The sequence below is a fragment of the Ochotona princeps genome, chromosome 24 (assembly GCF_030435755.1).
Source record: "Ochotona princeps isolate mOchPri1 chromosome 24, mOchPri1.hap1, whole genome shotgun sequence".
Classification (NCBI taxonomy): Eukaryota; Metazoa; Chordata; class Mammalia; order Lagomorpha; family Ochotonidae; genus Ochotona; species Ochotona princeps.
In genome coordinates this window covers 8,219,739-8,243,049 of record NC_080855.1, presented here as the reverse complement: position 1 = coordinate 8,243,049, position 23,311 = coordinate 8,219,739, and the positions used below count along the sequence as shown (strand labels likewise).

Genomic DNA, 23,311 nt, shown 5'->3' with positions numbered 1-23,311 from the left:
CCCTCCTGGTCTCTAGGGCCGTGGGGCTCCCCGGTCTCCTGCGCTGAGCAAAAGCTATGGGGAGGGGCTCTGGCGACTCCCTGGAGGAGAGGGGTTGAGCTGACAGGGGGCTGGAGCTGCAGGGCCCAGGACTCCAGTGGAGTTCCCCCAGCCCAGGTCCTGCCCCAGGCTTCCGGTGGATTGAGTGATGACCATGTGTGCAGGGTGCTGGGCCCCAACCCCTTGCCCCTTGCCTGCAGTGGGGCCGCGAAGCCCAGCCATGCCCCAGCACCCTGGTCCCCTCCCAAGGCTGACTCCCAGGCCCTGATGGCCAGAGAGGTGTCTGGAGCCCCTGCCCCTTCATCCCTGAGGTTCCCACCTGGCTTACTTGTTGCAGGCGTCCTGGGAGCTGTGCTGGGAGGCTGCTGGGCCTGGGGTAGGGCTGGGACCCAGGGGGATATCCTGGAGGGAATCTGGTGTGTGCAGGGGTCGCGGGCTTGTGCTTAGGGTGGGGGAAGCACTGGGACAGGGCCATCGTCCTCCCTGCCTGCACCCAGGGCCTGAGTTTCAGGCGTGGAGTTGGCCTCTGAATCTTGGTGTGGTAGGGAGCTGAACCTAGGTCTCTGGGGTTGCTGGCCTCAGCCTGTGCCTTCTGAGCCACCCACAGGCGGCTCAGGCCTCTTCCCAGGACCCCTGCGCCTGGTCTCCCACCTAGGACCCTCACACTTCCTTCAGGTTGGGGTTCCTGGACCCCCTGCCTAGACCTTATCTGGCCTGGGTGGTGGCAGGGCTGCCTGCTCTCACCCAGGCCCAGGCTACCCACCGCCTCTGCCCCGGGGACCCTGCAGGTGCCGTCTGGAGGGGCGTGGAGAGACCTCGCTGGTCGGGTGGGAGCCGAGTCACAGGGGCCTGGGGCCAGCCTCTGGCGCCATCTGGTGGACACATCACTGTGCGGCTGGGCACAGGGTGACGATGGGGGTTGCTGGTGGGAAGCCTACCCAGGGAGGTCCCCCACAGCTGTGGACCCTTCTGGACAAGGCCTGGAGAGCTGGTTATCCTGCACTTCCCAGGGACACCCCGCAGACCTGGCTCCCTGCCCCCCAACCTCTCGATGGAATCTGTGTGCTCCAGGCACCCTGGGTCCTAGGCACTGGCCAGGAGAAGCCTGTCCAGCCTGCAATGGACCCTCCTGGGAGCCCCCCAGCACTGAGGATACAGCTGGCAGCTGCTGGAAAGCCCTACCGCTGGTGTGAGTCCCCCAGTCCTGCCACCCCTGGCTCTGCCCTCTGTTGGGGTCCTGGACACCTGACCAGGTATGGTGGGAAGCAGCATGGACAGGCTTTGCCCAAGCTAGTGTGCAACTTCTGCCCCTCTCCCCCGAGTCCCAGGGACCCTCGGCAGGGCCCAGCTCAGGATGCTCCTGCCGGGCCCTGCTGCACCTTGGCTCCTGACCCTATGTCCAGGTGGACCTTACTGGGCAGCCCATCTCTGGACCCTTCTCTGTGTGCATGGGGTGCTCCAGAGAGTCACTAGGGGGCGTGCGTGCCATGTTCAGCACTGGAGCCCACCCTGGGCCAGTGGGGGCCCCAGGAGTCCGGAGAGCCTCCCCCCCTCCCGTGTTTTCCTGCAGCGTTCAGTATTTCGCCAAGATTGACCTGAGTTCCCAGGTGCTGGCCACGGCCAGGGGCTGGGGACAGTCGAGCAGGTTTCTGGTGGGCTGCCGCGTGGGGTGAGGGACTGGCCTCCCTCAGCCTTCAGCCCAGTGAGTGGCTGGGGGACAGCTGTTGGCGGCTTGCCTGGCGGTGTCAGCCGCACCTGTCACAGCAGCTGCTTCAGAATCCCCAAATCCCAGCAAACTGGCCGCTGGACCCAGCCCAGGCCATGCCAGTGTGTGTCCTTGGCTGGGTGGCTGTCCTGTCCTGAACCGGCTGTCGGGGACAGTGGCCAGGCGGGCAGGCCTGCTGCATGCCTGCCTCCAGCCCAGCACAGCCTGAGTGACTGCTGGATTCTGTTCCCGCAGGAAGGGGCACCTGGCGACGTCCTTCAGCAGCCATCTGGCCCTAATGCCCCTAGCCCCCTTGGGCTGGCAGCCCCTGGTCCCAGGAGCCCTGGGCTCACAGTGGGGAACTCTGCCACCTGGGGGGGGGGCTGCTCGGCCTGGCCTGAGCCCTTGGCACAGCTGGGGGACTGGGGTGGGCTTGCAGCCTGCAGTCAGAGCTTCCTTGAGCTGACCCTGGCCACTTCGAGGCTTGCGTGTGTGCCCTCTGAACAGGCCACCCTGCCGGGGTCCTGCCCAGTGGGAGGGGTCAGCCATGTGGAAGTTAACACTGTCCAGAGCAGTGTCCTGTGCCTGGAGTTGGTGTGAAGGCAGTGGCGGGCGGGGTGTGGCCTGGGGCACGGACAGCAGCCTTTGGTAGCCTCTGCTGACTCCTGCCCCACTGCCTTCAGCGTCTGCAGCAGCTGTGGCCGAGGTCAGCGTTGGCTCTCCTAGGCTTGGCTCTCCCACCTCAGCAGTCTCCGGCCCAGCTGTTGCTGAGGGGGACCATGTTGGGCTCGGGGCAACAGCTGCAACCCTCCTCCCGCCCCAGCAGGTGTGTCCCCCAGGAGCCTGACTGGGGTGTCGAGGGACCCCTTGCCCTCTTCCTCCTGGCCTGGATGGTGTTGGAGTGCTAGGTGCTCTGTGGGCATCCATGTGGCCTTGGCAGCTGAGCGTGGGCATCAGGCCAGGGCAGAGGAAGCCCGCTGCAGCCACCAGGCCAGGCAGTAGCAAGCAGCCAGGAGCCCACGTGGCCAACGTGTGCAGCTGGACAGAACCCGTCCTACCCCTCTGGGCCAGGACATGATGACAATCAGCCAACATGCCCAGCTTGTGACCACTGGGGGAGGGTCACTGGTCCTGTGGTGGTTGTGGGGGACCCCTTTCCAGGGGCACCCACACAACATGGTTGCCAACAGGGGCGCTGGCAGCGTCACACTGGGCACCATCTTAGGGCTACCAAGATCTCAGATCTCCCCTTGGCCTTGAGCCAGCCAACCCCAATGGTCCTGCTCTGGCTGGTCGGGCACCCCAAGGGACATACCTGGGCCCTCAAGACCACCGTGGGTACAGTGGATCTGAGGCACATGAGGGTCCTTCTCTGGCCCTCTCTGGGCCCCCTGCCCGTCATGGTTTGGCTGGCCCGCTCCCAGCACATCCTTAAGGCCACTTGTTGTGACACCGTGGACTGCCATCAGCTGGGAGTGTCCGAGAGCCAGAGCTGCCTGCATCTCAGCACTGTGCTGTCCAGCTTGCCCAGTCCCGGGGGACATGGCTCTCCCAGGCCACCCAGATTCCTGGAAGGCCTGGCTGCATGCAGGCAGCATGTGTGACAGCGAGCCCTGCTGCCCTCAGGGACACCGTCAGCAGAGACAGCTGGCCCCGCTGTCCAGGGCTAGACTCCCCCACCTGAGCCGGCCTGCTCTGATGGCCTGGCCCAGGACTGCACAGGAGTCTGACCCACGGTGAAAGGGAGACGTCCTTGGCATGATGACGTGGGTCACAGTCAGGGCTATGTCCTGATCTGGTGCCGCGTCCATCCTGCTCAGCCTGGGTCTGGGGGCGGCGTCTGTCCTGCTCAGCATCCCTGAGCCAGGCTGCTCCCCAGCATGAGGGCACAGGTGCAGAGCTCAGGAGCCTGACAAGCCCCCGGGGGACCAGTAGGGCTGGCCCTCCCTTCTGAGCAGGAAGGGGCCAGGCATGGGGCCGGACTTGGTCTGACAGGGGCGCCAGGTGGCACTCTGTAGACCTGGGTGTGGGGTCCTCCAGGAGATGGTCTAGGGCAGAGCTCCCCACAATACAGGGCACCAGCTGCCAGCTCTCTCCCTAGACAGGAAATGACCCAACAGGCCCCAGATTGCCTGCCCCCAGGGCTCTGGGCACCCTGCACCCTTGGCCCCCAGAGCAGGAGGAGAGGGATGCTGTGTGCTCTGGGGGCTGCTCAGGCCCAGACTTGGCCGTGACACCAGGGGGGCCCTTGACACAGAGTGTCCCCTCTGCGGTGGGCAAACCACCCTCTCCCCAGGGTGGGGCCAGCCTGGCCGGCTCCAAGCCGCCCCACACAGCGGGGCCCTGAGCCCACGGTAGGCTGGGAGGCCCTGCCTGCCGCCCGCCGCTCACAAGAGCCCCATTGTGCAGCTGCGGCTGTGGGCAGCAGGTGGCTGCCCGGTCCCACACGGGGAGGCCCTGCCGCCAGCCGCGCGGGCACAGGAGGGCACGGCGGGCACTGCCGACCAGGCCGGGCCAGGGCACAGCACACAGGGCCAGGATGCCCATGAAGGCGCCCATTCAGTGCCCGCTGGCCGGCGTGCTGGTGTGAGGCAAGGGCCGCGGCTGGGCTCCTGTGTGCTGGAGAGGCCCCCACCCCCACAAGCCCCAGGCCATGGTGTGGATGCCAAAGGCCTGGCTGATCTGAGCAGAGCAGTTCCAGAGGCTTCCAGAAGAAAACTGGGAGGTGAGGGGAGCCCCGCCTGAGAGAGGGGATGGCACAGCCCCCCCAGGCTGCAGTCCTGCTTGGCTGTGGCCTCCAGCAGCGACGGCACCTCTCTGCCTCTGTCTCCCGGGGACCGCAGAGAGCATGTGAGCTGCCTGGCTGAGGTCAGAGGCTGCACAGGGGCAGCCCAGGGCAGCAGCCAGTGGAGACCTGAGGCTGGGGTGCTGCTAAGAACATGAGATGGCCCAGGTGCACACAGCCCTGGGTGGGCACGGCCTGGCATTCAGTCCAGCAGGGGGCCAGCTCAGGGGCCGCTCCTTGTGGCAGCTCAGGGACCCAACTGACAGTGCTGGCTGCCCTGGTGCGTGACACTGAACGCAGGGACAAGCCTTGCCCTACTCCCTCCCCGGCGCCAGCAGGCTGGCCCAGGGTACCAGGAGTGGGGGTGGGGAGGGGGTTCCTGGGGAGGGGTCAGCCGGCTTCCACCCACAGCTGCCTGGCATCCTTCATAAGGCCTCGGCTGCCACCGTGACCTGGCACCAATTGCTTCTCCCGGATCCCCTTCCCCGTCAGCAGCAGAGGCAGGTTTCCACGGCTCAGCGCCCAGGGACAGCCAGGGCCGGGCCCCACCCTCCAGGCAGGCCGAGGGCTCCTGGCGAGGAGGCAGTCCCGGGCCCGCCCTGCCCGGGTCTGGCAGGGACGGTGGGGCTGTAGCTAGGCCCATCTGAACTGGGACAGACAGAAGCCGGGGCTAGAGTGTCCACCCCACAGGGCCCAGAGAGGAGGGCCTGACCAGGGCTGCCCTGTACCTATCCCTCGGAGGGGCTGAGGGGTGCAGAGAAGGGAGCCTGGGCTGGAGGGGGGGCAGCCAGTGGGGGCTGAAACTCCGTGTCCCCACCTTCACTCTCTGCTTCCCAGTTGGGGCAGGTGCTGCCACGGCCCATTCACCCGTCCCCAATTACACGGTGGGACTGCCTGGGGCTAGCCTGGCTGTGGTCTCCAGGCAGCAGCCAGCCTCCATACCCAGAAGGGGCCCCCACGGCCAAGCCCTGAGTGGGCTGGAACCTTTCTACCTTTCTCCCTCTCATGCTCAGGCTTTGGGTTCCTGGGGGCAGAGCCATTCTGGTCAGCCATGGGTTTAAGTTCCAGCAGTCAGGCTGCTTCTAACCTGGGGCTTTGCTTCTTGGCCAGCAAGAAGGGGCCCCCAAGTGACCACAGGGATGAGAAGGACACAGCCACAGAACAGGGGACAGAAAAATACAACCCTAAGCACAGGCAATGGCCCTCTGTGGGGGTGAGGTCAGGGCCAGAACAGAGAGCTGGGGACTCCCACAGCCAGTCCTGGCTGTGAGGCAGCAGCCGTGGGGGCTGGGGAGGCCTGCGACCCTCCCACCCCTGCTGCCTGTGACAGCAGCAGTAGCCCCTGTCTGATGAGAAGTTGCTGTGACCCTGCGGCCAGGCCGTGTGGCCCCTTGGCCTCCTACTGCCCTCCTGTTGGCCACCTGCTTCCCCTCCACTGCCGTCTGGGTCTGCTTTAATGACCTTGCCAGCCACAAGATTTAGGTCCACATCAGTTTGGCCAACAGCCTCTGTGAGGACTCTGCATCCACGCTGGTCGTGATCCAAGGTCCCAGGTGGACGTAGAACCTGGTGCCATGAGCCCCGCTGGGAGGGGGCTGGCCTCTAAGCTGGGAGTGAGCACTCCAGGGGGCTAGATGCGTCCTGAGAGCCAATGAGCAGCTGTGCGCAGTGGTCAGTTAGTACCTAGGGTGATGGACAGCAGTAGGTGGGCCCGGAAGACCATTCTGGTGCCAGGAGGTGGAGGCCCTCAAGGGAGGAGGGACCCCGAATGATCATTCAAGCAGTGAGGTGGGGGCCCGGGGGTTCGTCCAGCGAGGAGGAGGGTGTCTGGATGACTGTCCCATGGGCTGTGGGGGGCTGGGTGGCCATCTTCTGGGCCATGAGTGGAGGACTTGTAGCCGAGCAGCCACACTCACAGGGCAAAGCTGTGGCCTACCCCCAGGATGGTCTGAGTGGGCCTGGGGCTTCCTTGGGTAGGGCCCGAACCTGTTTGGGGGTGGGAGACTGTGTCTGGGGCAGCCTCTGCATGCCTCCTGTCTGGGCCGGCGCCGGCAGAAGGGAAGCCGACGCACATCTCGGAATGCCGGCTGTGAGGAATGGGCCATCTGTTTTCTGTCGTGGACAGGCTGGGCCTCGGGGATAGTCTGACCTGTGGTAGTCCCTGCCGAGCCTGGAGGCAACGCCTGTCTCCCCCGAGACTCCAGCCAAGGAGGTCAAGCCTTCCGGAAGGTTCCAGGTAGTCCATGTGGGGGCAGGAGGCAGGAAGGCATCCCTGGACTCTGTCCTTCCCCTGGGCTCATCCTGTGTCCTCTCCCGGACTGTGTCCAACTGTGTATGAGCCCTCGTCTCCTGGAGTTCACAGCCCCTGGGCCTTCTGGAAGCTCTGCCCACTGCCAGGAGGAGAGGGCACCTGCCCAGGAGGGCCCTGCCCCGGTGACCGCCAGGGGGAGGGTTCGACTGGTGCAAGGTGAGGCAAGTCAACTTGCATGGATGGCACCATGGCCAACTCCAGGGCTCCAGGCTAGAAGGGGGAGCTAGGGTGGGGCCAGGTGGCAGGTGGCAGCCCCTGCATACAGCTGTGCGGCAGGAGTCCCAGGACCAGCTGGCCAGCAGCACACTTCTTTCCAGGGAGAGAGAGATCAACCTTCCATCCGCTGATGCACTTTCCACATGCCCACAATGACCAGAGCGGATCTGAAGCCAGGAGCTTCTTCCGGGTCTCCCACGCGGGTGCAGGGTCCCGAGGCTTTGGGCCGTCCTTGACTGCTTTCCCAGGCTACAGGCAGGGAGCTGGATGGGAAGTGGAGCTGCCGGGATATACACTAGCAGCCACATGAGGACAGTTGCCTGACAAGGAGTGGGGCATCCTAACCATCCCACCCTGCCCCCTTTAGGGGGGCCCTGCCCAGGGAGGGCAAGGTGGCAGGGCCCCAGATGAAGAGACCCAGGTAGGGCAGCCAGAGGCAACCACAGCCAAAGGGAGACGGAGCCAGGCCTGCTGCCTCTCACCTGCGGTTGGCGCCCAGCATCGGCCCCCCAGGACTGACTGAGCCTTGGGCCGACCCAGCCCGCTGGCAGGGCTTCTCGGGGTGTGCCTGTGGATCTCCCCAGGCAGGGCCACGTTTGTTCCACAGAGTGGAGGTTCCATCTGGCAGGGGGCCTGGGCTGTGTCCAAGTGGATTCCAAGGGAATTTTCCAGGCAAACCAGGAAATGGAGCCAGCTTCTTCACCCAGCCCCTGACCAGGGCGCCACCTTACCAGCTCTGTGTTCAGACAGGCAACAAGTCCTCAGGGGGTGGAGCCTGGTCGTCACACTGGCCCCTGACCCAGGAGCCCTAGGTGCCTGAACCACCTGACCATGGCTGACCTCAGGGTTCCAGCCCTGGTCCCGCCCCTGCCAGCCCTGGCACCCTGCTGGCAGCCCCACCTGCTCCTAGGCCAGAGATTGCAACAAAGCAGAAGTTTTTCAGACACCTGAACCTGGCCAAGGTCGGGTTGTGGAGGTCATAGTGGAGTGTGGCCCCCAAAGGGGCTGGGGTGGGTGCAGGGGATCCGCCCACACTGGGCAGAGGAAGGTGGGGGCAGGACTCAGCCAGGTTGTCCTCCCAGGCCACTCAGCAGATTGAGGAAAGCAGGAGCAAGTAGCCTGGGTTGCCCAGGACCCCCAGCAGGTCCCACACAGTCAGGGTGGCCATGGCCTCCACTTGGAGCTCAGTGGTACACAGAACAAGGAGGGAAAAGGTACTGCAGGAGCCTGGCCGCCGAGCGCTGCCCGGTACTGGGCATGGCTCAGGCATCTCATGTGTCCATGTGGCTGGCCCCTCGGTGGGCAGGGGGATGTCCTGGGTGGCCCCCAGGCCTCCAGGTGGTAGCAGTCATGGCCAGGATAGCGGAGCCCTTGCTTGCCCCCAGTGGGCTTCTGGCTCCTCTCTGGGCAGCAGGGCCGCCCCAGCACCATGAAGCCACATGAGATCACTCCATGTGTTTCCCCAGGCTCTCAGATTCCGGAACCTTCTGCCTGATCCTCAAGAATCCTCATCTGGGGGCCACCAGGGTGCTGGGTCCCAGGTCTCACCACCAAAGGGAGTGAGGCTGCCCTGCTGCAGCTGAGCACCCAGGCCTGTTGGCCTCATACAGTCACATGTGCACACAGTGGGCAGCACTAGACCTGCCACCCTGAGTGTCTGGAGGGAACTGGGGGCCAAGCTGGGGCCCAGATGCAGAGGAATGAATCTGGGGGGCGGGGTGGCCAAGAGTCTCAGGGCTGCCCCAAGAAGAAGTCCAGCCTCTCCCCGGGCAGTCTGGCGGTGGCCATGGCCCCAGCAGGGGGCTGGTCAGCAGGGCTCTGAGTACCCTAGTGTACCGAGCTCGTCGGTGAGCACAGCTCTAGGCCCCAATGCCACCATCCTCGGTTGACCCAGGTCCCCGCAGCTGGCTGCCCAGTCGTGTGAACGGACAAGGGGTGGATCTGACTGACCACAGAGTGGGCTTGGCCCCAACACACACAGATCTGACCTCACCCCATGGCCTGAACATGGGGTGGTCGCCGGCCCGGCTCTGTCCTCAGTGACAGGAACCCTGCAGACCTGGGCTTGGGTGGGACTTCCAGGTCCTCCTCTCCGGAGGCCAGTGCAGGTCCAGTGTGGCCACAGAATGGCCCTCTGCTGCCTGAGCTAGCCTCCCACAGAGCCAGTCTGGGCCTGCCATGGCCCCTACCAGCGCTGGTCACTTGTGGAGCCAGCACTGTGCAAGGAGTGGCTAAGAGAGCACAGGAGGCTCCAGCCCCAGCCGCCCTGCGCAGCACCACGCGTGCTGGGCACCTCTCCCACCTGCTGGGGACCGAGTGTCGGGCACTGCCCGCCTCTGCCACAGCCTCACAGGGGCAGGGCCTGTTACTCCCACGTGCTCTGGAGACATGGCCTGCGGGCCACGCCCACATGTGTGGTGCTGCAGGGTCCTCTCTGGATCCCATGGGGACTCAGCTCAGTCCGCCCAATGCATGGATGTCAGCTTCTGCGCTTCTCTTCTGTGGGTGGTGGTGGTCTCACATTGCCTGTCCCCACAGTGTTGGGGGAACTGGGTCAGCCCTGTCTGCAGGTGGGGTCGCTGGCCACAGAAACACATAGCTGACACCCCGGCCCGCAGGAACAGCCTTGGCGGTCTCCAAGTGAGGAATGGCCTGCATGCGCGCTGTTCCCACACCTGGGGGCCACCTCCCCATCCCAAGGTCTTGAGGTGATGGGCAGGACCTTGTCGGGTGATTGACAGGAAGTCCCCCAGGGGGGACTCCAGCACCTGCAGTCTGGAGACCCAGGTGTGTGACATGAGGGTGGGGCCCACAGAGCCTCAGCATAGTGGGGGGAGGGGCTCACACTGTGGTCGCTGCACCCTGGGCACCCCTGGGGAGGCAGCCAGGGCACCCCTGAGGAGGAACTGGGGCGTTGTTGCAGATGGGCCCCTTAGGGGCCGGGGCCTGGCAAGGTTGTCTTCAGCCTTGGCCCTGACTCCTCCCCAGCCGGACTGCTGAGGGACTATCTCAGGCACCTGACCAGGCCGTGGTCCTCCCTGGGAGAGAGCCCTGCGCTCTGCTCCAAGCCTCAGCCCTGCCACCCTGACCCTGAGCACAGGGGCCCCAGGGTGAAGTCTGGAGGGTTTGCGTAAGCACAGCACGCACCACAGTGTGGAGGGCCCTGGCAGACCCTGACCCTCTCACCCACTTGGTAAGGGCTTGTGGGAGCTGGGATAAGCCACACCCAGCAGCAAGGCTCTTGGGGACCATGCGGGGTCCACTGAGTCCACATGGCAAATCCCCTCCTTCTCTCCTTAACTCACTCACCGTCCCCTTCCTCCTGGGCCTGGGCTGGTCACTGCTGGCCAAGATTATAAGGCCCGCTGCCCACAGGCCCACCCGCAACCCAGGGGGCTACATCTCCCTCTTGTTGCTCCCATTGAGGGGGCAGCTGGAGGAAGAGGGACACTGGAGTAATCCCAGGTGACCGGTCTCTTTGTAAGAAGTGAACCACTGTGGAAGGCGAGGTGGGGAGTGAGGGCAGGGAGGCCCCCAGGTCCATGACATTGCAGAGCAGGCTGGCTGGCCAGTCACGGCCCACCCCCCTCAATTGTTGTGTTCTGTGTGCACGTCGGGTCTGGCTGTGTAAATGAGGTTGGGTGTGCAGGTGAGGTTGGATGTGTGTGTAAGGTTGTGTGTGTAGCAGAGGTTGTGTGTGTGTGTGAGGTTGGGAGTGTGTGTGAGGCTGGGGGAGTGTGTGAGGCTGGGTGTGTGTGTGAGGTTGTGTGTGTGGACAAGGATTGGTTTGCGGGTGAGGGTTGGTGTGTGGGTAAGGTCTGGGTCTACCCGACTGTCCTCTGTGGAACTCAGCCTATGCGAGTATGCGCAGGGCAGCTTCTGGTCAGTTTGCTGGCCCAGTCCTGGCCCTCCTGGTAGGAGGATGGGGCGCGGGGGTGGGGGCAGGCCGGTGGACCCTCTGGGAGCTCGTGCACTTAGATCTGGGTGGGGAGCACCAGAAGGCTCCTGGGTGCCGACCAAGTGTTGGACAAGCAGAGGCCGAGCTCCCAGCGTCCCGTCTGCCCCGACCCCAGGGCCTCTCCTGTGTCCTCGCCCAGTCCTGGGCTTCCCCTGAGGCTGCCCGGTGAGCTCAGGCCCTGCAGGGCTGGGCGGTCCCCTCCCCTCTGAGTCAATATTGAGCCAGGCGGGCAGGGGCTGCCGCCTCACTGCCCTCCGTTGTGTTTGCCGACGTGGAAACCACCGGCCCCAGGCACGACGCACATATCCACACTGGGAAAAATAACAGTGGAATTTTTTTTTTTACCCCTCGAAGAATTCATTAATGGCTTCAGGTGGGGCGAGCAGACCTGGGGCTGGAGAGTGCAGGGTGCTAGGCTGGCACAGCAAAGCCGTGAGGGGTTTGTGCCAAGGCAGCATGTACACAAGCAGAGTCCAGGTCACATCCCCACCAAGACTCCAAGGGGCAGAGGAGGCTCTGGAGCCTGGAGTGGCCCAGGCTGTGTGTCCCCCCCATCCAGGGGCTGGAGGTCCAGGCTCAGTGGGAGGCAGGCCTGTGTCTTGAGCCAACTCTGTCACAGGCAAAGGGCCCTCAGCAGGACACGGAGGGAAACAACTGTGAAAGGCAGAGTTAAAAGGAGAGCGGTAGGGGGAAGGGAGAAGAGAGGGGAGGGGAGAAGAGAGAGAGGGATGGAGAGAGGAGAATGAGAGAGAGGGGGACAAAAGGGGGTGTTCCGTTATCTGCTTCACTCCCCAGATGGCTGCAATGACCAACTCTGGCAAGGACTAAGTTAGGTGCTTCCTCTGGGTCTCCCTCCTGGGTGCAGGGGCCCATCCTCCGCTGCATTCCCAGGCTGTTTGTAGGAGGCTGCATCAGAAGTGGAGCAGCCAGAATTTGAGGTATGTGGACTGGAAGCATGGCAGGTGGCAGCTGAGTGCACAGTACCCCAGTGGTAGCCCCTGGACAGCACATCTTTACTACCCTGGTGTAGGTTGGGGCTTTCATCCGCAGGTGACAGCTCAGGGCCGTGGTGGAACAGGAGACACTCCAGGTTGATGCTGGTCAGGACGGCACCAACCCTGCAGCATTGGCCTTGCACCTGCTGCCCAGCCCCGGAGGCAGTGGGCATGTGGCAAGGCTGGGCTGGCTGCTGGATGGGAGCGGCCTGTGCTCCTGCCTGGCCCACGCCTTGCTAGCCCTTAATGAGATCCTGGGGCCAGCGCACGAGGGAGGGGCCATTGGGCAGGGGCTTCTATGGTCTGTTTGTCTTGTGCAGCATGGGGGAAATTGAGGGGCAGCGGGGCATTCTGGCTTTTCCGTAGGAAGGCTGCCAGTGGCCACCTGAGCCCTACCATCTGGATGGAAGCCTGGTGACCAGCCCTGTGGGGACCCCCCAGGCCCTGGCGCCACCTCCAGGAAGCCTGGCAGATCTGTCTGCTGGCCCCCCAGCACAACATTGTTCCTCTGGGACCAGAGGTCCTCAGCCGGCCCCTCCTCACCTTTCCTGATGGCTCCAGGGAGGGGCTGGGTGGGTGACCGCTTCCCTTGTCACCACTGGAAGCCTGACCCAAGCTCCTGGGACCCCCCACAGCTGGGCCAGACCCCAAGAGGGGACTTTCCTCTATCCAAACTCTGAGCTGCCTCAGCCTGGGGGAGGCTGGATGGTGGTGGGCAGCAGTAGCAGACTACGTGTCCAAGCTGCCAGCTACCTCCTTCGCTAGACAAAAGTGGCCACGGGGCACTGTCCCTTGCAGTCTGGCTCCTGTCCTCCAGATCTGGACTTCCCTTGGTCCTTTGGCTTTTGGGGGAAAGATCAGATCTTTCTGTACCTGCAGAGCAGCTGGTGTCCTGCTGTACTTATATGGTCCAGTAGTGACAGGATGGTCACTATGTCCAGAGCTTGCTCAGCACCCACAGACACCCCGGCCTGTGGTCCTGGAACCCTCCGAGGGCTCTGCCTGTGTGGCTGGGCACGAAGGTCTGCACCCACGTCTCCCATTGGGCTGCTGGGGTGGGGGGTGGAGCCACCCCGAGCTTGCCAGAGACAGGCCCCAGGGGCCGGTGGGAAGCCTTCTCAGGGTGCCCTGGGGTCAGCCGGGGTAGGCTAGGGCAGCAGGAGACCTGGAGTGGGGTCTTCAGGAATGTGAAGCTGGGAGGTGGCCTTGATCCCCTGAGAGGTCACAGCCCTGATTTGCTGTCAACCCCTGGTGGTTTCAACCCTGGGAATGGGGACCCCTGGGCCTGTCCCTCCCCCCAAGCCTGGGCATGGGGGTCTGCGAGGTCCATGTTCGTGGCTCTCAGGCACGAGTGTTGGAGTCACGGCCCACCCCTGGTGCCCCCTGCAGCAGCACTGTGTTCCCCAAGGTCCCATATTTCACAGCCAACAGCTGGAGGGGTGTGCCCCGGCAGCCCGATCCCGGTGGGCATGGTGGCCCCGAGGGCCAGGTTGGAGGTGGGTCTGCTCCCTACCTACTGCCCTGTCTGCTAGTCCCTTCCAGATGACCTCTGGGAAGCACCCAGGGGACCTCGCTCCTCTTCCAGGAAGTTGGGCCCCACGTCCAGGTACCCCTCTGCCATGGCAGAAGGCCTACACTGGGCAGTGGGAGTTTACAGGAGCAGCCGGCCTGGGGTGTGGCACCCTCTGACCTGCACAGGGCTCCATAGGGTGTGTGCCCCAGGTCTGGGTGCCACTCTCCTCCCAGGAGTGCATCTGCCTGCTGGGGCCGCTCCCAGCCAGTCCTAGGTGTGGTCTTTCCCCAACCCTGGGCTCTGCCCTGTGCTCTGCCCAGCAGCTACCCACCACCTCGTGCTACGGTGCTTAGAGGACCACAGGTGGGTGTGGCTCCACCTGTGTGCAGCCTGTTCACCATCCACTGCTGCCTGCTGGGGTCGGGAGATCCCTTAGTCAGGCTCCTGAGATTGGGGCCTGGACATTCGGTCAGAGGGGGCCTGCCAGGGTTGTGGCCTCCAGCCCTGGGCCTGCTGGAACCTGTGCCCTGCCCAGGCATTCATTTTTATCCTCTATTCCTCCGGGGGGGTTTCTCCAGGACTGGACATGGGGCTTCACCCTGGCTCCTGACAGGCCTGAGCAGGGGTGCCAGGCACCTAATTGCCAGGCTGAGTCTACCCAGTGTGGGACTGGACAGCCACGTGCAGGAGCAGGCCTCACAGGGCCCGGGAGCTCAGCAGTGCTCTGCAGGCATGAGATGCAGCTGGGGTTCTTGGGGCCAGATGCAACCCCCCTTTAGAAGGAGTACATGGCACAGGCAAGGAGCACCATGCCCACAGTTGCTCTGCCGCGCCTGTTGCCTCCCACGGCCCCTGCCGATTTAGCTCCCCAATGGGAGGAACAGGTGCCAGGGCGCCCTGCAAGAGGCGGGAGCTAGCCCCTCCGAAGGCTCAGCCCTAGTGGCTTGTGGATGCGGGGGTGGCAGGTGTAGGGGGTGCTCAGGACCTCAATGGAAATGGAAATGTGATTTGTCTGCTTTCAGAGGAAGCTGAGAGCTGGCTCCTCCCTGCTTTGCAAGGCTGCCTGCCAGATGGGAGCCGCCCACCTCCATCTTCCCTCCTGCAGCTCCCCGCCCCACAGCAGCAGCCGTGAAAACACCCCCTTGCCTGGCCTGGGACATCCCATCCGCCCTGGCAGGCTGGCTGGGACTGGTGCTCAGCAAGAGGAAGTATTCCCGTCAGACACTTCCTGCTCAGCCTGCACCCTATCCTGCCTGGGGGAGGCTTGCCAGGCCAGGAGCCTGTGTAAGGCTTGGGATATGGGGGCAGCCCCTGGCCCGCCCTCGGGACCCTTCACAATTCTGCCCAGGGCCCGGGGCTGGACAGCACAGTGACTGAGGCAAGGGAACTGGCAACTAGCTTGCCTTGCTGAGGCTGGACGGGCACACTATGTGGTCTCACCTTTTCTCCCCAGAGCTGTGGGAGAGGGCATGTGTGAGAGGACACGTGTGTGAGAGGACACGTGTGTGAGAGGACATGTGAGAGAGGACACGCGTGTGAGAGGACATGTGCGAGAGAGGACACGTTGTAAGAGGACATGTGTGAGAGGACACGTGTGTGAGAGGACATGTGAGAGAGGACACATGTGTGAGAGGACACGTGTGAGAAGACATGTGAGAGGACATGTGCAAGAGGACACGTGTGTGAGGACACGTGTGTGAGGACATGTGTGAGAGATAACACATGTGAGACAGGACACGTGTGAAAGAGGACATGTGTGAGAGGACATGCATGAGAAGACATGTGTGAGAGGGCACATGCAGGTGCCGGGGTAGATGCACAGCCATGGACCCGAGAGCATGCCTGCCCTCTGCCCCGTTGCCTCCAGCTGGGGTCTGGCCCTCCCCTGGGCAGTGCAGCCCCTCCCACTCACCAGCACAGACCCAGTGCACAGCCAGAACTCACGTCCTTAGATAAGGGACATGGTCCCTGTGGGCTGTCCCCTCACATGGCCAGGAAGTGGGTTGCACCTCTCCCAGCGTTCTCAACGGTCGACGCTTAGAGGTGCAGCCCCTCACGACATATCCCTGTGGGAGTGGGGCATGGACAAGCTCATCCTGATGGGGACATGTGATGGCCACCCGAGCTGCAAGCACTCTGCTCAATCTGTGTGGTACTTCATCCCCGTCCTGCCAGTCTGACACAGCACACTTTCCAGCAGCAGGAAGCTGTGGTGCAGCCATGCCTGTGAGAAGCACCGGGTGGCAGCCGCAGACCCTGGTAGCCTCTCTGCCCCTCCTCCTGGGATGCTCTGCGAAGCCACAGCCCCTCCAGGGGGAGCTCTGTTTTTCTGGGGTCGGGGGGATTAAGAGTGTGGGTGGCACTCATATCCTGGTGATGGTTAAGAGCAGTGGTGATGGCGACTCCAGAAAAAGGTTTCTTCTGCGTCCCTCCAGGGCCTCTTCCCGCTTCCCTGTCCCCACCACAGTTGGGGGCTGAGAAGCACCCTCCAGGACCTGGCAGCCAGAAGCAAAGCTCCAGCGGGCCCTGGAAGCCCAGGCTCTGGTGGCTAGGTCTGGACACAGAAGTGGTGGACCCGGGGCTTCTGTACCGCAGGCGCTGCTGGGCTCCGTGGGGCCATTAGCATTCTGCAGCCACGACCCAGGCCTGCGGGGAGCGCTTCGGTCATTCACAAGCCCTAATGACTTGTCGGTTCCTTGCCCCGCCACTTTCTGTCTAATTAATTCTTTTATTGTGCACCGGATAGACAGACAAAGGCCTCTGGGCTGTGATGCCTCATTCACATGCAAGGCCTCTGCAGGTTTTTGGCTGCACCAGCCCACCACAGGCACAAACACCAGCGCCCCTTAACCCTTTGTGGGGCCCCTGGGGCGGGGCTGTGGCTGCCAGGCCATCCCGAGAAGCATACGACTAGGTCATGCAGCCTGCTGGGGCCAGGCCAGCTGGGCGCCTCCTGCCTCTTTCCCAGCTGGCTGCACCCACAGCCTCTGCCCTGGGTCCTGGGTACCATGGGGAGCAGGGGGTGGGGCCTCAGCTACTTTCTTTACTTTGCTGACTGGCCTGGTCCTGCAGATGGGCAAGTCCCCCTCTGGTGTGGGGCAGCCACAAAGCCACCAACAGGCATGGCTCGCCCAGGAAAGAGGAAAGTGGGGCGTCCCCTGGGGTTGGGGTTCTGCTCATCCATGGGAGGAGGTGGGTGATTGGGTCACAGTGTTGATCCTGAAGCCCCAACATGGTTTGCTGGGGAGCCGGTGGCTGCATTAAGCCAATCATCCACACAGCCTCTGTGTAGCATCCAGGCCGATATGGGAGACCAGACTCAGGTCCCCAGGGCCATGGCAGACTCTGGCCACTGCAGCCAGGGGAGGGGTGTCTTGGGAACCCCAACCTGGCTGGGCTGCAGACCGTGGGCCTGGGTGGGCATCACACATTATGGGGAGACTGAGAGTCCAGATGGCAGGCCAGGGTCTCAAAGCAGCAGACTCCTTCCGGAGCTGTCCTCCACGGCTGCACACCCTGTGCCCTCATGGGAGAGGTGGCAGGTGGGGCCCTGTAGCAGCTTAGGCGGCAGGTCCCAACTTCATCCTGAGAACCCCTCCTCACAGCCACACACACACACCCTCCTCACAGCCACACACACACACCCTCCTCACAGACACACACACACCCTCCTCACAGACACACACACACCCTCCTCACAGCCACACACACCCTCCTCACAGCCACACACACACACCCTCCTCACACACACACACACACCCTCCTCACACACACACACACACACCCTCCTCACAGCCACACACACACACCCTCCTCACAGCCACACACACACACCCTCCTCACACACACACACACACCCTCCTCACACACACACACACCCTCCTCACAGCCACACACACACACCCTCCTCACACACACACACACACCCTCCTCACACACACACACACACCCTCCTCACACACACACACACACCCTCCTCTCACACACACACACCCTCCTCACAGCCACACACACACACCCTCCTCACACACACACACACCCTCCTCACAGCCACACACACACACCCTCCTCACACACACACACCCTCCTCACACACACACACACCCTCCTCACAGCCACACACACACACCCTCCTCACAGCCACACACACACCCTCCTCACAGCCACACACACACACCCTCCTCACAGACACACACACACACCCTCCTCAGACACACACACACACCCTCCTCACAGCCACACACACACACCCTCCTCACACACACACACACCCTCCTCACACACACACACACACACACCCTCCTCACAGCCACACACACACCCTCCTCACACACACACACACCCTCCTCACACACACACACACACCCTCCTCACACACACACACACACACCCTCCTCACAGCCACACACACACACCCTCCTCACAGCCACACACACACACCCTCCTCACACACACACACACACCCTCCTCACACACACACACACACCCTCCTCACACACACACACCCTCCTCACAGCCACACACACACACCTTCCTCAGACACACACACACACCCTCCTCACAGCCACACACATACCCTCCTCACAGCCACACACACACCCTCCTCACACACACACACACCCTCCTCACACACACACACACACACCCTCCTCACAGCCACACACACACCCTCCTCACAGCCACACACACACACCCTCCTCACACACACACACCCTCCTCACAGCCACACACACACACCTTCCTCACAGACACACACACACACCCTCCTCACACACACACACCCTCCTCACAGCCACACACACACACCTTCCTCAGACACACACACACACCCTCCTCACAGCCACACACACACCCTCCTCACAGCCACACACACACACCCTCCTCACACACACACACCCTCCTCACAGCCACACACACACACCTTCCTCACAGACACACAAACACACCCTCCTCACAGCCACACACGCACACACACTTCTAGCCAGTCAGAAGTGAGATCATGATTGCCTCTAATTTTACCATTTCTTTTTAGAAAACTTTTTTTTTAAGTTCGAGGGACAGAAAAACAGAAGGGAAGGCATGCAGCGTTGGCTGGTTCCCCAAATGCCCACGATGCCAAGCCTGGGTAGGCTGAAGCTGTGACATGGGAATCCAACACAAGTGGCTGAGCCTCTACGGGAGCCCACAGTGCTGCCCCGGTGCCCACGAACAAGGAGCTGAAGGAGCTGCCCTCTGGTGCTCCTAGGAACCCCATTCTGCAGAGCTCAGACGGGAGAGGGGCATGGATGGGCTTGCAAATGACACACTCAGCTGGGAGCTTGGCACCTGCCAGTGGCCCAGGGCAGGTCCTGATCCTGAGGAGCCCACCCTGGCTTGGGTTCAGCTGCAGTGCCAGCATGGTGGGCAGCAGCAGGAATGGGGACTACCTTGCGTCCATCATAGGTGGCCACTCTGCCCTCTCCTCACTGCGCTCAGGCAGGGAGACCCATGGGAGATGCAGCCCAGCTCCTGCCCAGCCCCCAGGAGTTAACACTCAGGAGCTTGGCCAAATCCAGGCGCCCTGGCAGTGCCATCCAGGCCTTGGGCACCTGGGAGCCCTGAGGCATCTTCTCATAAGCCAAGAGGTCCCAGCATTTCATCAGCAGGCTGCGGGGCCACGCCTGAGCCCCACAGGCCCCAGGTGCCAGGAGACCACCATACTGGGCCTCAACAAGCCTCGCACACAGAAGCAGCTCTCAGAGACGCTGTCCTTGGCAGGCCTGCACCCTTGGACCATGTGAGGGATGCAGACAACTGGCAGAGCCAGTAGGTGCAGCTGCCTCAGGCCTGGGCTCCTGAGCAACCTACCCTGCCTTCGTCACAGACACACAGCCAGCACCAGCCCCTCACCGTCACCCCACAACCGTTCTCTCCCCAGAAACCTTCCTCTAATTGTGCCAGCCCTGGCGGGGCAGCTTTCATCTGCTCCCAGCCTGGCATGGAGCCAGCCCAGCCACACAGCCAGCCCTGAAACCCTGCCCAGAAGTAGGCAGCAGCCCCCTCTGGCTGCTGGGGCCCCTTGCTGCCTGTCACAAGCCCCCAGGACGAGGTCATGTTGTGCTTCCCAGAGGCCTTTGGGGACGTGTCCCCCGCCCCACAGGGACGCAATACCCAGCTGTGTGCCCCCACAGGTCCTCATTTCATCAGTTGCCATAGACAGGCAGCCGGGCTAGCCCTGGTTACAGACCCTGACCCTTCTCCCAGCCCAGCCTCCCGGGGTGTGCAGAAGCGGCAGATGAGAGGCGGGGTCATCAAGAAAAAGCGGTTGTTTTTTAATTTTATCAAATCAGTCTGTACAAGAGTTAGCATGGCTTGGTCAGAACACCACCAAACGCAGCGGGCAAGTGCAGCAAACTCTCCGAGGTGGACGGCAGAGGTGGCAGGACCCCGGGGGCCAGCAGGACCCTGAGGGGTGCGCTTTCCTGCCTACTGCCCTGGGGGTGGTGCAGCAGAGCCAGAGAGGAGATGGAGAGAAGGGTACAGAGGGTCACCTGGCGACACTCAGAGACGCACAGAGTTCCAAAGGCACAGCTGGCCACAGGCCAGACAGGAAGCAGATGCCAGGCAGGTGCACATGGGGGACCCACGGCAGCCCCGGACGAGGCTTAGCTTCGCAGCGTGGCAGGTGGGTGAGGGCCTGCAGCCCAGGAGCCCCCTCGGCTGGCGGCTGGCGGCTGGCCAGTGCTGTGCACTCTACATGGGTCATTCCACTGGTGGCAAGCCAGGATATAGATGATGTCTCATCGTTTCCAAAACAAACACTTTTGAGTTTTAAAAAAATCACCAAAGAACAAAAATGAGAGAGAGAAGTGTGGGTCACAGCCAAGCCTCGCTTGGAAGAGCTCTATAGGCCTCCCGTGCCCTCTGCCTTCTGCTGGGCCCAGGTGCTCACCGGAGCAGGACTGATGAGTCACCTCTGAGAGGCAGGAGCAGAGGAGGAGACGCCCGCCGTGTCCACCAGCAGCACTCAGGACAGCTGTGGGGGGTGTCCGGCAGCCAGGCTCTCTGGATGCCCAGGCACTTGGAGTCGGCTCAGGGCCGGGTCAGGGTAGTGTAGACTGGCTGGTCCCAGTTACTGGCAGGGCTGTGCGCCGGTGGCATGGACAGCCCGTTCAGCAGCGGTGAGGCATACGGCCGCCGCGACGAGTGAAAGTAGGGGTACTGGTAGAGGCCGGACGGGTAGCCGGGGTAGGGGCTGTAATAGCTTGAGCCCTGCAGGTTGGTGTAGTCACACGGAGTGCTGGCAAAGGAGCCGGCAGCAGCAGGGGAGGCCTGGGTGCCGTAGGAGCCAAAGTCGGCGTGGCCGGGCGAGCCGTGCGGCTGCTCGCTGTAGTGGCTGGGGCTCAGCTGCTCCGTCTTGATGTGCGGCCGAGCAGGGCCACCCTCAGTGGGTGAGGCCGACGCGGATGGGGCTCCCTTGGGTGCCCACACCGGGGACGCCCCTGGATGAGTGTAGGAACCCCCGCAGGGGCTGGCGTTGGCCTGGCTGGGCTCGGCTGCGTGGCCGTTGAGCGGCAGGTACTGGTCGAACTCGTGGACGTCGAAGGTGTCCATATTGCCCATGACCTCGCTGCTCAGCTCTGAGATGTCCACGTTGCTGAAGTCGATGTTCTGCCGCCCGCTGTCCACCAGGCGGCGTCCTTCCAGCTTCAGATCCGGCCGGCCCCCGGCGCCCGCCAGCTGCAGGTCAGCCTTGGGGGTGGTGGGCGGGGTGGGCGGCCCGTGGGTCTGCCCTGCGGAGGGGGGCACAGGCCACCATGAATGGCCCTTCTGTCGGGGGTGGGGAAGGCCCCAGGCCACAGGTACGAATCAACGGCTTTTTGTTCCTTTCCGTTTCCCCAGAAATTCCAGCAAATTCAGACCCAGCCCTGGTCCCCCCTCCTCTCCCGCTAAGAAAATTCTGCGGGGAGACCACGGCTGGGGGGAAGGCGGGCAGGGCGAAGCTGGCACCCAGCGCAGCCGGTTGTCACGTAGGTGGACCTGCGGACCCCAGCCCCCCAGGAGTGTCCTGGATGCGCCCCTCAGCCCCACCTACGGGACCCCATCCCTCCAGACTGTCCAGCACAGCGGGTCCCCCTTTGCGTCCTGGGCGCCAGGCCAGGCGGGCTCTGAATCGCAGGGCCTGGTCCCAGCTCTGGTGCCCGGCTGGGCTGCCTCCCACCCCGGGGAGCCCTGAAGCCCACCTGTGTGGTCATCTGCTTTGTAGGCGTGCGCGCTGCCGGGGTGGGGGCCCAGCTCGCCGCCGTCGGCCTCGCCGGGGCCGTTCTTGACGCTCTTCCTGCGCCGGGGCTGGTACTTGTAGTCGGGGTGGTCCTTCTTGTGCTGCACGCGCAGCCGCTCTGCCTCCTCCACGAACGGGCGCTTCTCGCTCTCGCTGAGCAGCCTGCGGGAAACGCGCACGGGGGTGGCCGCGGGCCCTGGCGGGGAGCTGGCGCCGTGCTCCGGCTCCCCCGGCCAGGAGGCGAGCAACAGCTGGGGTCCACAGCCCCACCCAAGGCTCCCCACCTTCCGCTCGGACCCCCTCCTTCCCTGTGCGGCTTTCTAGGGCAGGCGGGGGAGGGCCAGCACACGCGGAGGACAAAAGCGAGGTTCCCTGTAAACTCGGAGACTTTGGGCAAGCGGTTGCTGTCTGCCGTGGCCCCCGCCCAGGGTTCCAGGCTCCACTAGCAAACCTCGGGGTCCCACCCGAGCCCCCGCCAAGCCTGGCAGGCGCCCCAGCCCACCGCGCCCCGACTGGCCAGCTCCACACAGGAGAGCTGGGATCAGAAGCGGGGCGCCAAGCCCCGGGCAGAGGAGCGCCCTGCTGGCCGTGAACGCGCGCTCCTCCCCGCAGGGCCCTCCGCCCCCACACACGCTCCTCCAGCTGCTCCACGCGGGGCAGGGAGACGCTGCGGGAAGGGAGCCCGCATCCTCTTGCCCCCTCGCCTTCCTCACTCCGTCCCCTGCCCCACAGGAGCCTCCCCTCGAGGCCGGCCACGCGCTGCCCTCCCCCAGCCCGCACACTCACCGCCACAGCTTGCCCAGCGTCTTGCTGAGCTCCGCGTTGTGCAGGTGCGGGTACTGGTCTGCCAGCTTGCGGCGCGCCGCCTGCGCCCACACCATGAAGGCGTTCATCGGCCGCTTCACGTGCGGCTTCGCCTTGAGCGCGCCGCCGCCGCCGCGAACGGGCAGGGGCACCAGGCTCCAGTCGTAGCCCCGCAACACCTGCGACACCGCGTCGCGGATGCAGGCCGGGAAGCGCTCGTCCGCCGCGCCCGCCGCGCTGCCGCCCGCGCCCGCCGCGCGGCCGGGGCCCTCGGAGCTCGCGGGCGACGGCGGCGCGTCCGAGTCCGAATCCTCCACGTGCGCCATGGGGCCCGCGGCGCCGGCGGGGCTGCGGGGCGGCTGCGCGAGGGCCTCGCTCATGTCCAGCATGGGGTGCACCGCACGCTCCCGCACCGCCGCCGCTGCCGCTCGGTCCGGCCGGGACCCGCAACAAGTTTCTTTAAGCGGCTGGCCGCACGCCCCGCCCGGCGGCGCCCATTGGCCGGCGGGCGCCCCTCCCCAGAGGCGGGGCCCGTGCGCCCCAGCCCCGCCACCCTCCGGGAAGGCCGGGCCGCTCCCGCGGCGCCCCCGCGCGACCCTCCCGGCTCCGCCCCGCGTGGGTTCCCCCGGCCGCTGCCCCCTGCTGCACCGGCGGTGCCCGCTAAGTGGGTTCCCGGTCCGAACCCCGACGCCTCGCCTGCGACCCGGGGAGGTCTTGGGCCGCGC

At 64.1% G+C, this 23,311-nt stretch overlaps 2 protein-coding genes across 2 annotated transcripts in view; one reads left to right on the top strand and one right to left on the bottom strand.

Moving 5' to 3' along the window:
- Positions 1-20,590: 20,590 nt before the first annotated feature.
- SOX8 (SRY-box transcription factor 8) lies at positions 20,591-23,087 on the bottom strand. The gene is made up of 3 exons (XM_004596800.2): positions 22,569-23,087; positions 21,745-21,944; positions 20,591-21,294 (listed from the first exon to the last, which is right to left on the bottom strand). Exons 1-3 carry the CDS (start codon positions 22,973-22,975, stop codon positions 20,594-20,596), a joined length of 1,308 nt encoding a protein of 435 aa, XP_004596857.2. The 5' UTR covers positions 22,976-23,087; the 3' UTR covers positions 20,591-20,593.
- LMF1 (lipase maturation factor 1) overlaps positions 21,119-23,311 on the top strand; it is a 34,194-nt gene continuing 32,001 nt past the window's right edge. The window contains exon 1 of the mRNA XM_058680423.1: positions 21,119-21,247. The gene's annotated coding sequence lies outside the window, so the exon portion shown is untranslated. The remainder of the gene's footprint in view (positions 21,248-23,311) is intronic.

Coding starts and splice junctions, on each gene's coding strand:
- SOX8 (XM_004596800.2), bottom strand. CDS start 22,975: ATGCTGGACATGAGCGAGGCCCTCGCGCAGCCGCCCCGCAGCCCCGCC. Junction 21,945..22,568: donor ACGCTGGGCAAGCTGTGGCG/GTGAGTGTGCGG, acceptor CGTTTCCCGCAG/GCTGCTCAGCGAGAGCGAGA. Junction 21,295..21,744: donor CAAAGCAGATGACCACACAG/GTGGGCTTCAGG, acceptor CCCCCTCCGCAG/GGCAGACCCACGGGCCGCCC.